Source organism: Amblyraja radiata, chromosome 17, assembly GCF_010909765.2.
Source record: "Amblyraja radiata isolate CabotCenter1 chromosome 17, sAmbRad1.1.pri, whole genome shotgun sequence".
NCBI classification, from domain to species: Eukaryota; Metazoa; Chordata; class Chondrichthyes; order Rajiformes; family Rajidae; genus Amblyraja; species Amblyraja radiata.
This window is the reverse complement of record NC_045972.1, coordinates 39,086,957-39,100,835: the sequence shown is the minus strand read 5'-3', so window position 1 is coordinate 39,100,835 and position 13,879 is coordinate 39,086,957. Positions and strand designations below refer to the sequence as shown.

The 13,879-nt window shown below is 43.6% G+C and overlaps 2 protein-coding genes across 12 annotated transcripts in view; one reads left to right on the top strand and one right to left on the bottom strand.

Annotated features, from left to right (window-relative positions):
• The window catches only part of cenpt (centromere protein T), a 33,560-nt gene extending 26,901 nt beyond the window's left edge, over positions 1 to 6,659 (bottom strand). For 3 of the 11 annotated variants that reach the window (XM_033036257.1, XM_033036254.1, XM_033036256.1), the window contains exons 1-3: positions 6,405 to 6,653; positions 2,589 to 2,704; positions 1,926 to 2,046 (exon numbers count right to left, since the gene is read on the bottom strand). In XM_033036257.1, the coding sequence (XP_032892148.1) occupies positions 1,926 to 2,046; positions 2,589 to 2,686 (219 nt within the window). In that variant the 5' untranslated portion in view covers positions 2,687 to 2,704; positions 6,405 to 6,653. Of the gene's footprint in view, positions 1 to 1,925; positions 2,047 to 2,588; positions 2,709 to 6,404 lie in introns of all 11 variants that reach the window. The other 8 variants (XM_033036260.1, XM_033036259.1, XM_033036261.1 and 5 more) reach the window with 7 other exon arrangements.
• A 4,502-nt stretch (positions 6,660 to 11,161) lies between these two features.
• On the top strand, positions 11,162 to 12,824 carry thap11 (THAP domain containing 11). Its single transcript, XM_033036262.1, has one exon. It carries the CDS (start codon positions 11,622 to 11,624, stop codon positions 12,306 to 12,308), a length of 687 nt encoding a protein of 228 aa, XP_032892153.1. The 5' UTR covers positions 11,162 to 11,621; the 3' UTR covers positions 12,309 to 12,824.
• The last annotated feature ends 1,055 nt before the right edge of the window (positions 12,825 to 13,879 follow it).

Below are 13,879 nucleotides of genomic sequence, written 5' to 3'. Positions count from 1 at the left end.
TTAAAGATGAATGGGCCGAGGATACGATTGCGAGGAACTCTTGCAATGGTTCTGCTGGCACAGTGCTGATTGACCTCTGACAACCACAACAATCTTCCATTGAGGGAGGAACGACTCCAGCCATTAGTGTTTTTCATTTAATGCCCTTTGTCTTCAGTTTTACCAGGACACTGATATCACACATGGTCAATTATTGCCTTGATCACCAGGGCAGTTCACTTAACTTCAACAATTCAACTCTTTGAACAACATTTTAATTGAATTGAGTTCCAAGATAATGCATGGAAATAAGCCTTTTGGGAATCAGCCCTCCTCTGTGAAGACCCCTCCATGTCCCTCTCTCTGCCTCCGTGTCCCTCTCTCTGCCTCCATGTACCTCTCTCCCCACTACCCTCCTCCGCACCTCTTTCCCCATTCCTCTCCTTCCCCCCCCTCTACCGCCCTCTCTCTCTCCCCCTCCCCCACTCTCTCCCTCATCTCCCTCATCTCCCCGCCTTCCCCCCTCCCCCACCTCTCTCCACCCCCCACCTCTCCCCTCACCCTCCAATCCCCCTCTCCCAACTCTCTCCCACCTTCCCCCCTCCCCCCCACTCTCACCGTCCTCAAATCGCTTCGGGCATCGCTCTGGTCCACGACGGTCGTAGCCTACCTCGGGCCCGGCGTGGACCAGAGCTAGGTCCCTCTCTCTTTCTCTCCACGGGGCAGAGAAAGAGAGAGAGTGGGGGGGAGTGAGAGAGGGTGGTGGTGAGAGAGAGGGGGGGGATGGAGAGGGGGGAGGAGAGAGGGGGGAGAAGGCCCTTCCTCTCTGCCCCCCCCTCCCTCTCTGCCCCCCCCCCCTTTCCTCTCTGCCCCCCCCTTGGGAATCCCCCACTTCCTCCTCTCCCCCCCCCTCCACCTCCCCCTCTCTCCCCCACTCCCCCTCCCCGCTCTCCCCCTCCTCTCCCTCCCCCCTCTGCCCCCTCCCCCTCCCCCATGTGTGTGAGGGGTGGTTAGTGTGTGTGTGATGTCAGAGGCCCCTCTCCCCAGGGGACGGGACCCAACGGGTCCCACTTGGTCTAGTTCACACTAGTTCTGTGTTATCGCACTTTTGAATCGACTCCTTACACACCTGGGGAAATTTACAGCAGCCAATTAACCCACAAACCCACAAGTCCTAACGATGTGGGAGAAATCCGGAGCACCCAAAGAAAACACATGCCATCACGGGGAGTCAGGTCTGTGGTGCTATGAGGCAGCAGCCAGGTCTACGGTGCTATGAGGCAGCAGCTATACCAGGTTAGCCACTGTGCCACCCTCATTGGGACCAAGACTGTCATGATCTAAACTGTGTATTGGCAAATATGCTAGTGCCATAGGATATTTAATCACCAGCTGATTAAATAAATCTAGACCTTCAAAAACGGCCGATCTTCACCCAAGAGTTTAAGAAAGAACTGCAGATGTTGGAACAATCGAAGGTAGACAAAAAATGCTGGAGAAACTCAGCAGGTGAGGCAGCATCTATGGAGAGAAGAAATAGGCGATGTTTCGGGTCGAAACCCTACTTCCGACTGCTGAAGTGCTTCTTCAGTCTGAAGAAAGGTCTCGACCCGGAACGTTGCCTATTTCTTTTCTCCATGGATGCTGCCTCGCCCAGAGTTTCCCCAGCATTTTTTGTCTAGCTCCCTTCACTCAAGTGACTGTCTGAATTACCACTTCGGACCTACTTTTGAGTGGAGGGTGTTATGAATTGACCTAAACTGAGTTCAGCACCAATACACCTGGTAAATCAATAGCAGCGCCAGCTATCACATGGGGAAACTATCAAAACTTATCAAACACTATCAAAACTTTTACATAATGCTTTTCTAACGATTAGCAAATAATCACCAAAATTTCCATTGGCATATTAGGATTAAATAGAAAGAAGGCGATTTGTTACATACTGTAATTTGATTCCGAGTTCGTCTGATTTTTGCTTTCATTTGGCTACGGAGAAGCATGCGTGGAGACTCCTGCGTTTGAACATCGGTGGACTTCTTTGGAGTACCTTTAGTTGTTTGTAGCCTACATTTTATAGAGAATAACAATTAACACATGAGTTAGCATAAGGGTGTGTGTGCGTGTCTCTCTCACACATCTGTTAATCAGGCAGTAACTGGTTAATATAGTTGCAACAGCTTGCTAAAACAAGTGCTTGCCACAGGACACATCATGGATATCCATGCTTCGAGTGATGTGGTGAGAGAGGTTCCTGAATGAATAACGACAAGTTAGATCAGTACGGTTAAATATTCATGCATCAACAAGGATTTCCACAATCTGATGCAAATAGACAGACCAACGTGGACAGCCTTGGATAGCATTGACCAGGCTCAAGAGCAAGTAGCCCAATCAGCTTCCACAGGTGCAAAACACTGTTCAAAACCATGCTCCAAAGTTACTGAATACTTTATCAAACTGTCTAGAATGCTCAGACCTACGTCTAACTCAAGCATAAATTTTTCAACTTACTTAGAAATGGTATTATTACTATATTTAATATTATTATAACTATTAAAATCCTGAGAATAATAATTGGTACGGAGAAAATGAAGTAACATACTAACCTCCATTTCCCTGGCCGTACTGCACTCTGTGGAACATCTTCAGCAATCATACCCTTAAAGAGAGTGCGCATCGTAACATCTTCATGTAAAGAATCCATCGTGACGGGTTACAAAATCTGCCTGTTTAAACATTTAGTATAAGTGCTTTTCTCCAGCCAGTCATCAGTTACCAAACACAAAATTTGAGTCACTGAATTTTGCCAAAGTTTAATTATATTGGAAACTTACTAAATGCTATATATCAACTCTGCTTTTCAGACTGTTATATTCCGGACGGCAGAATGAATAACAACTTACACGCAGGTTGCCTGGATCACGAGAGAGGTTTATTACCCAACATTCCCTGCTTATATACAACACCAACTCATTAACATTACATGAATATGCATGAATACATTACACTGCTCTCCTTTTTTAAAGTATTAAATCTAAGTACACAGTTACAATTTTGTTGTTGTGATACTTGATTTAAACCAGTATTCATGAAATCTTAAATGATAAACATGATATATTTATTTTACATATCTACACATTTTTGCTTTACTTGTGCAGTGAGTTATATAACTTACAAACCTAACCTGACTACTGGTTTACGGATCCTGCCTGATCGTCCAACAGTAACAGGTGTGTAACAGGTTTAGGTGTTGACTCAACTGTAGGCTTGTTTGTCTCTGTTTTAGTACCCTGACTTTGACCTGAGGAATCTGTTTATTTGTCTGTACTAACTGAACTTTGTGTTTCAATCACAGTGGTCTCTTCCAACTCACTTTCAGATGAAAACCTAGGGATCAGGACTTCATGCTCAGCTTTTGGTTCATCTTTGGCTGGAATCATTTGATCAACATGAACACTTTTGATCCTATCTCCAACTTCAACTAAGCATCTTTTTGTTCCACACACTTCCACTATTTTCCCAAAATCCCATTTGTCTCGACTGGACTTGTTGGGAGGACTGAGAACATAAACCTGCTCATCTGGCTTGAAGTACCTCTCCTTTATGTAGGGGTCATAATGGCGTTTTTGACTTAACTGTTTTTGCTCAACTCTCAAGGCAAAATTGGGTTGAACTAGACTTAGGCGTATTCTTAGCCTTCTCTTCATCAACAATTCTGCAGGTGAGTAACCTGTTGTGTGGTTCTGTACGTCAGCAAGAAACTAGTCAAACGATGCTTCATGCTGAGCTTTGAACTACCCTGCAAAACCTGCTTCTTGCGAGCATCTTTGACAACTATACCAGATCTTTCCGCCGCCCCGTTGGAGGCTGGATGGTATGGGGAACAAGTGTGTGTTTTACACCATTCCGCTGCATGAACGCTTTTAACCATTCTGAACGAAACTGAGGCCCCTTATCAGAAACAAGTTCTTCCGGTAAACCATGGCATGCAAAAATTGATCTCAACTCATCTATGGTACACTCAGTAGTAGTGCTTGACCCTATATGCTTAACCTCAATCCATTTGGAATGACTATCTACTAGTACCAGAAAGTGATCATTACCCTTTTCGCAAAAATGTAAACAAACTCTCTGAAAAGGTCTACTTGGCCATGACCAGATTTGCAGTGGTGTTTTTGGTGGTTTACTCCGGCAATTTTGGCAGACACTACATTTGCTCACCAGTGATTCGATGTCACTGTCAATACCAGGCCAATACATAAAACTTCTGGAAATTGACCATGCTCACTATTCCAGGATGTTCAGCATGAAGTTCATTCATAATTTTGTTTCTCAAAGACTCTGGTACAACCACTCTGTAACCCCACTTAATGCATCCCTGCTCACATGATAATTCATGGCTTCGATTGTGGAAATGCTTCAGCTCTGAATTCAATCCACTATCGATTTCAGTCCAACCATTCAATGTCTGTTCATTTTAGCACATTGTCTTTCTCTGTTTCTGCTGCAATTTCTGTTGCAGTCACTGGAAAGTCTTCATCTACAACTTGCAGTGTGTAGATTGATTTCTCACTTCCCACGTCAGAGTTCTCATGGAGCAACCGGGACAATGCATCTGCAACTGCGTTGCACTTGGAGCTTCTGTACTCCACCTTGTAGTCATACTGGGACAGCAAAATTGCCCAGCGCTGCATCCTTGATGCCGCCATGGAAGGTATAGCTGACTTGGGACCAAATACCACTAGTAGTGGCTTGTGATCAGTCACTAGGGTCAGAATGGTCTGCCGAGAAGAAATTGATGGAATTTCTTGATTCCGAACACAATGCTGAGTGCTTCCTTTTCTATCTGTGCATAATTACACTCACTCGTTGATAGGGTGCAGGAAGCAAAAGCAATAGGCTTTTCTTCGTCATTTATTACGTGGGAGATTACTGCACCTACACCATAACTTGAAGCATCACAAGCAAGTTTCATCTCGCGTGTCGTATCGTAGTGAACAAGGAGTTTGTCACTTGTCAAGTTTTCCTTGCAGATGTCATATGTACGTTGCTGTTCCTTTCCCCACGTCCATTTCACATCTTTTTGTAGCAGATGATGTAGTGGCTTTAGCACAGTTGCTAAATCTGGAAGGAATCGCGCATAGAACTGCACCATCCTAAGGAATGATCCTAGGGCTTTAAACCCCTTCGCGGGCCAGATGCGGAAATTTCCCGGAATTATTTAATTTCCCTAAAATTACCCAAAGACAACCAGAATTTCCCGAATTTTGGGTATTTTCCTTCAAAGTGGAAACACTGTGCCTGACCTGCTGAGTTACTCAAGCACCTTGGGGGGGGGGGGGGGGGAGATGTGTCAGTACATGGGGCAGAGGGTTGTTGAGGAGCCAGGGAGGGGAGGAGTTGTTGAGGAGCCTGGGAGGGGTTATTGAGGAGCCTGGGAGGGGAGGGGGTGCCAAGAAGCCAGGGGGAGGTGATGAAGATCTGGAGGGGGGCACCAAGGGACTGGGAATGGGGGAGGGCGATGGGGGATGGGTCGAAGAGCTTGGGTGTGGGGGAAGGTGGTGGTTGTCAAGGGGATGGGGCATGCGGGGCCAGGGTCAGACAACCGGTATCCAGGAGCTGGGGGATGGGATGTCGATGAGTTGAGAATGGGGGGTGCAGAGGGGTCAAAGAGCTGGGGGCAAGGGCATATCAGGAAGCTGGGGGAGGAGGGGATGTTGAGGAGTTGGGGAAACTGGGGGAGGGGACGTCGAGGGATTGAGTGTGAAAAGAGTCTGGGTGGCGTTATCGAGGAGTTGGGGGAGGTAAGGAGAAGGGAGTTTTGAGGAGCTGGGGAGGGGATGAAGGTGAATTTGGTCGCGGACCTGGGGGGGGGGGGGGTGTATCGAGGAGCTAGGAGGGACAATAGACAATAGGTGCAGGGGTAGGCCATTCGAACCAGCACCACCATTCATTGTGATCATGGCTGATCATCCACAATCCGTACCCCGTCCCTGCCTTTTCCCCATATCCCCTGACTCCGCTATCTTTAAGAGCTCCATCCAACTCTCTCTTGAAAGCATACAGATAATTGGCCTGCACTGCCTTCTGAGGCAGAGAATTCCACAGACTCACAACTCTCTGTGTGAAAAAGTGTTTCCTCGTCTCTGTTCTAAATTGTTTACCCTTATTGGTAAACTGTGGCCCCTGGTTCTGGACTGCCCCAACATCGGGAACATTGTCGAGTGAGGCGGGTGACGTGGGGCTGGGGTAATGAGGGTGTCAAGTACCTGGGGAGGGGTGGGGATGTCGAGTGGGTGGGTTTCGGGTGCCGGGGTGAAGGGTGTAACTGGGACGGGGGTGGGGGGGGGGTGTAGAGGCCGGTGTCCGATCGGTGACAGTTGGGCTCCTGAGCAACAGCTTCATTTTGACGGCCCATTCACCTTGGGAAACGACGGTTGATGAAGTGGCGGCAACGACCGTTCAAAAGTTCCTGGCGGCACCGATTCCGCGCCCGAACCCAGTCACGGACTAGACCAAAACAGCCCGCCCGATCCCCGCCTCCATTTCAGGCCAGACCAGACCAGACCGCCCCGATGCCGAGCGGCTCCTTCTTCCCTCTCCCGCGGCCCGGTTCAACCAGTTGTCGCGAGAGCCCGGCGGCGGAAGTAGGGTCTGAGAACATGGCTGCCTCGCAATGGACGCTGGGACCTGTAGTCCCACAAGCACGGTGACGTACTTGTTGACGGGCCTCGGTGACACGGGTTGGCGCAAACTCATGTTGGAAATCTGAAATAAAATCAAAATCTGCTGTGAACCCCCCCAAAAAAAAAAAAAATCAGGCCCACTCTACGGGGGGGAGAAACGGCTGAGCCGCTTGACCCATCACCGATGAAACGTTACTGGTGTTTCTCCCTCCAGACGGTGCCGCGCCTATTTAATGGGTCCCTCGACGGTAGGGTTAGAGCTTCACTTAGTTTTTGTTCATGTTCACATTCGGACTCATTTTCCACTCTGTTAGGATACAGCGCCACACCCGAGTCAAACGGCTGAACACAATCTCTTGGGCGAAAGGGCGACGGAAAAGAGGAGGGAGCTGAACCAACTCAGTTTAAACCATCTTTGGTTTAGACGCTCTAACAAGGCTATTTGTCGGTTGACATTGGTTTAACAGGGTTAAACATATTTATATGAGTTTTACATTAACACGGGTTCACAGTGGTTGTGTTTAATACGTGTGGGTTGAAGCTTTATTCAAGATAACCTATAAAAGGAACATCTTTCCGAGGCACAAGAGATTGAAAGATGCTGGTGTCTTTAACAAACAAACTGCCAGTGGAACTTAACAGGAACTACATAGACTTGGGGGCATTGGTTTTGTCTGTGATTCTGGTTGACTTGAGTGGTTATAATTTGATATCTACTCCTTCCTTGAAGTTGTGATGGAGGCAAATTCAATTGCAATTCTCAAAGTGTTTGGGTACTAATTTAAGGATAAACATTCTTCAGTGCTATGAGAAAGGAGCAGGAAATTACTGGACTGACATACGAAAAGCAGGCATTGACTCAACAAAAGAAATAGCCTACTTCTGTCTTGTAACTATTGTACATTTCTGAGGCTTATAAGCTCTGTTTTAACAATGAGCTGTGCAAAGAAGAGAGACTTACTTTTCTCGTGCTGAAAACTTCTACATAATCCTTTATTAGTTTAGAAGAAAATCTATCAGATCACTTTTCAATATTATACGTAACAGTTGCAAAAATGCAGAACCACCAGGACACACTATTTGAGGATTGTTAGCTCTGTTTCAGGTATATTCCTGGAGGCTTCATTCAACACCTCCAGCTGCTCCACTCGGTCAACATTTTCCCTTTACTTCAATATTTAAGTAATCTGTGAAAATATCAAAGAAAATGAAAAGACCACCCAATTCTTCTGAGCTATGATTTCCTCCACACATTGTTTGCAGCAATCTCAAGATTATTAACTTCTGATTGGTGTCTGACTTGCACCTCAAGTAGATTTGCCTGACACGCCTCAAGCAGATTTTCAATGAAAGATATTGAAAAGGAATTGTAACTATTTTTCTGTCTATAATTGCAACCTGATTTAATGATTATTCATTTTTTTACTACATTTTGTTAAAGATTGATACATTGTTTTATGAAAAAAAAAGAGTAATTCAACTTTGATGTAATCAAATTTATTTAAATCGTATATGGTACAAATCAGTAAGCTAACTATCTGCAGTCCAATGATCCTGACCCTCCGTTTAGATAACCTAGAACCTGGTACAATCAAATTTAGTCATATTCTAGATAGCACGTGGTATAGTGCATGCCAACTGCAATGTACCAGCCTACCTAGTCTGTGCATGTTATATTAATGGTTCAGTACTAAGTTTTCTTTCCACAATGGTATTGCATAGATTAAAGTTTAGAAATCATCACCATAGTTGCCATGATCTCAACTTCAGTCCAAAATCTTCAGCCTTAGGAAATGAAAATCAAGATAAATTTTGGCTGATGCTGGAAAACTGAAATAAACGCAGAAAGTCAGGCGACATCTGTGGAAAGAGAGTAAATATTTTAAACATCTTCCATACCTCTTATTTTGATCATTCTCAGGTTACATCAATGTATAATTTTCAGGTTTCTCCAGTATTCTATTATTGGCAATGTAATAGGTTACATAATGATGTTGTAGAGACTAAGGTGGTGAGCAAAGGTTGGAAACGTGGCACTATTATAGAAATGGATATTTTTTAATTTGATATTTACAATTGGAACAGAGAATGAGGAGGGATGAAAAAACAAATCTCACTTCCCCTGCGATTCAGCAAGAAGTGTGCACGAATATTAGTTTTTGCATGCCTATCCCTGTGCTTTGTGGAAGGTACATTTAGCAGAAGACTTGAGATCTTGAGCATGTAATCTATGTCAACAGTGCTCATTCTATCTGGATATTGTGTAATTCCAATGAGAACTATTTTGAGAACTCATTTACTTGCAAAGTGCTGTTCCCAGTGGTTGACTGAAAGTGCAGCACATTTTGGCTGTCATAAAGCAGTCGGGGTGGGGGGGCGGGGGCAGGGCATTGGAGAAGGTGATTGAGAAGTGGAGCTAATTGTTATTTGGTGAGAGCTCCGGGTTGTTAAAATTACAACATGAGTTGACGGGTCACAGAAAGGGACGAAACTTTTCCCTGTGGTTATTACAACTGATGGGGCTTTCACTGGATACAAATTTTAGTAGATTTTGGTCTGTCAAACTTTTGTGGGGAAAGTAGGAGTCAGTGGGAGAATACTGCTCTAATCCTATTCAAACGACGTTTTAGATTTATAAATGTTGTAGGGAATCCGTCAGTATCCTTGCTACAACCATTTATTTCTACGTTGTGACAGTGAGACAGAATTCTATTGCCTCTAAAGATTCTGACAATGTCTCATGTAAAAGATCCAGCAGAAGAATATTTTGTTTGTTTAACTTTAAGAGAAGAATTGCTTATTATCTGTATTGGTCCATAAGATACCTCCAGACAAGTAGAAACAAATTTGCTATTGTGTAATAATGTAATCTCATTAATATATTTTACTATAAAACAAACAATTTCAGGTGTCTATGAAATGCAGTAAATTTGTTAATCAACTGCCACCAGTGGCACAAATACACCCTTTGTGGTTGTAATAATCACAATAAACAAGCATCTTTCTGAAGTGTAACATTTATACTGGGAAGTGTAATATTAGGCACTGTTTTCAAAACCAATTTTATTTTGTCCATTGTTATCAAGAGTTGTTTAAACTCATTCACAGTTATCTTGAAGGCACCAAGCTTAGTGAATTAGGTAGTATGTTGTAAAAACAAGGAACTGCAAAGGATTTTTTCAAGGTCCTGTAATTGGAATTAATGCACTTAAAATCCTTTAACGAGGATCCAGCTGCAGTAAATTTTAAGACTGAAGAGGATCCCAACCCGAAAAGAAACGCTACCTATCGTGGTTTCAAGAGAAGCTTCCTGACCTGCTGAGTTAGTCCAGCACATTGTGTCTTTTTTAGGTCGTATATGGCTTGGGTTTGCATAGCAATCCAGCAATGGTTGTTTCACCGGTTATCTAATCATTAAATACCACGTAAATGGCATTTAATTTTACAAATGATGCAAACAGGGTTTCGACATCATAACTTACACATTGTTAATACTTTGCCAGGGCTGGAAAGCTTCATCAACCCACTTGTTGAACATACTTTGGTTGTCACCAAATGCTTTGATATTAAAAGAACTGACGACTTTCTAAAACTACACTTGAGACTTTATATTAACGTGCCTTTATATTAACACGTTAATTTTTAATCCCACATCAACAATACTAATTCTTTTAAATCTATCTTTGTATCTTGTAAAAAAAAATGTAAGACCAGTCTTATTTTTATTAACTTTATTTTGGAGGAAGTGTTCAGCATTTTCTCAGTTAATATGTACTGTTAAAGTGGAAGCTGTGGCGAAACCACTGAGCTAATATTAATACCACTGAACACACAAATAAAGCCTACTCATTTTGTTTGAATTTCAGAACATTGGATAATAAAGTGAATGAAATACGTTGCGATGAACAAGAATGTATTGTGATTTTTTTTTAATGTTTCCTCTTGGATTTCAAACTGTTTCAATCTTAATTTGTTTTTGATAACATCTTCAGTCGCAATTCATACATATTTTCTTTTTTATGCATTGCAGATCGACAAGTAATTCTCTAACTGCTGATCAGGATATTTTCTTACTTGTGTAACTACGTGACTTTAATGGGATTCATAGAATAGTCTTGTGTAACTTATGTAACTTTACGTGACTTTAATGGGATTCATAAAATAGTTACTTTTTATTTAAATGATTCTTAAAATGCCACCTAAATGTTATTAAAATCTTTTTTTTAAAGTACTTTGGTGGTCTTTTTGCAACAGTACAGACTCGTTATGAATGTGCTGTAAGATGTTAACAGAATAGCATTTTGATTTTTAAACCAATCTTATTTTAGGTGAACCTGGTTTTTGGAGGGACTTTTCAGCATATTCGCAATTAATAAGTACGTTTAAAATGTAAACTTTGGCGAAACCACTGAACTAATACTTTGTGTAGGAAAGAAGTGCAGATGCTGGTTTAAATCGAAGGTAGACACAAAATGCTGGAGTAACTCAACGAGACAGGCAGCATCTCTGGAGAGAAGGAATTTACTGAGTTACTCCAGCATTTTGTGTCCACCTTCGAACTATACTTTACTTGTGCGTTTAATGCGGTAAAATGTAATCCCAAAAATGCAACCATTGTAACATAAATTAGTGTAGACTTTACACAAGTAATAGGTCAGTTATAATTAGTTTTAAAAAATAGGATTATTACAATAGTATAACTTCGGAGCAGAAAAATTAGTAGTTTGACCGGAAGTGGCCATGCGGGGCGCGCGGCATTGTGGGGGATGTAGTTCCGCCGCGCGGCCCGGGCTTTGCAGCGAACTCTGCGTTTGGGGGAAAAAATAAATAAACTGTAAAGTTCCGCGCGGAGAAAAAGAAAGATCGTGAAATAAGAGAGGCGGGAAAGCCGAGGCGGGGGGGAAGAGGCGCATCGGCGGCGGCGGCGCGGGCCCCGGGGATCGCGGCGGGAAGATGCCGGGCTTCACCTGCTGCGTGCCCGGCTGCTACAACAACTCGCACCGGGACCGCGACCTGCGCTTCTACACCTTCCCCAAGGACGAGGAGCAGCGGCGGGTGTGGCTGCAGAACATCTCCCGCACCGGCGTGACGGGCTGCTTCAGCACCTTCTACCCCACCACCGGGCACCGGGTGTGCAGCGCGCACTTCCCGGGCGGCAGGAAGACCTACTCCATCAACGTGCCCACCATCTTCCCGCTGAGAGGGGTGAACGAGAGGAAGATCAGGCGGTGCCGCAAGAAGCTGCCTCAAGCCGGGCCCGACGACGTCAAGCCCATCGACCTGTCCGGCACTTTCTTCTTCTCCTCCTCCTCCTCATCGTCCTCGCCCTCTCTCCCCGCCGCGCCCTCTGCCAACGCCGCGCCCGCCGCCAACGCCGCCGCCGCCGCCGTCTCGGCGCGACCCGAGGCTCCCGAGTGCCTGGATCACTCCTACTCGCTCTCCTCCACCACCACCTCCGAGGAGCTGCTGAGGAAGCTCAACGAGCAGAAGGACATTATCGCGCTGATGGAGGTGAAGATCAAGGAGATGAAAGGCACCATCCGGCAGCTGAAGGTCAGCGAAGCGATCCTGCGGGAGGAGCTGAGGAACAAGGAGAAGTTACTCTCCATGTCGGTCATCAGAAAGAAGCACGGCATGTGACTGACAGCTTGCACCCACTCGAGCGGAGGGGCAGGAGAGTAACGCATAACGGATCAAACAAACTTAAAACATCAACCCGTGTGTTGTCCGAGATGCCGTTTAACGCATTATTTTATACATTATATTGACACCACTTGCATAATTTCTGTGTTTGTCCCCGAGAGACTGCATCTGTGGACTGTTCCACACGACAGCGCAAACTTGAGGTGCATTCTGCTGGTAGCAGTAACATTATTTTTAACATTAGAAATAGTGAAGCAACAGGAAACCGAAACATACTCATTTTTGACACAATTATTTGTCACATACAATCTCGCATAAGAAAACCACGTGGATTAAAACACTGACAATATCATTTACTATTGAATATATGTTGTGAATCAATGCTTTTGTTTCATGATAATGATGCTATGAATTTGGTAGCTCCACATAGTTTGTATATTGCCCTCTCGTGAAGTTACTGTACAACAATAACCAAAAAATATAATAAATCTACTCATGGTTATGCTTTGTAAATTGGTTTAATAAGATTGATTTTTTGGACTTTTATTGTTTTAATACAATGGTAAGACTATATGAACTAACAAATATGTAAACATAAATTCAACATACATAAACAGCATACATTAGACTGGCATAGGTATTCTCTTTCCAAATCTCTCAGTCCATCACAACTCGCCTGAAAACAAACAATTAAGATTCTGCACACCCCACCTACTGTCTTCCTTGACTGTGTCTGTTTTCATTCCTGCTTCTTAAGGGAGGTTTCTTGACTTTTCTGATTCACATTTCTGTTGCTTATTTTCGTTCTGGGTGTGAATTTGCAAAGCACAAACACCAGTCAATTTAATGCCAATAATGAAAATATTTGAGTTTTAACTGAAAGTAAGGAATCATTTTCAATGCAATATACGTAGAAAGTTACCATGACATTCACTAGTTTATTAAAACAATGAATGAATGGCACCTTTGATTGTCACCTCAACACCATGCAATGAGTATCAATGAAACAATAACAATGAAAATACTTAAGCAGAGCTGTCTGGCAAATGGTCACCAAATATATTGACATTGCTTAATTACTTAAATCCAGTTTGCGAACATTTTGTATCATATTAAAGCATATTTGCACCCAAAAATTGTAAATTTCTCAATAGTCCTTCAGAATAGATGGAATAATACTAGAAAATATACTTAAGGATTCATGTAATAAACCCGAAACAAATTTCAAACAATTCATGCTATAATTATATTGGATATGAGCAACTGGAGAGGGTTTTTTTTTCAATAATGTATTTGATGTTTTCATTTATATTGCCAACAGTTTCAGTACAAATAGATTGCTTTTTTTTTAAATGAAAATGTTGCAAATAGTAACTCACAGTTTTGAAGATGTTTTGTTGGTGTTTCATGTCAGTTGCTGATTCTTGCAAGTGGGGTTATTGTTGTCCAGAGAAGGGTAATCTACCAGGGGCAGCACAATGATCCATCTGGTAGAGCCTCTGCCTCAAAGCGCCAGAGCCCCGAGTTCGATCCTGACCTGGGATGCTGTCTTTGTGGAGTTTGCACAT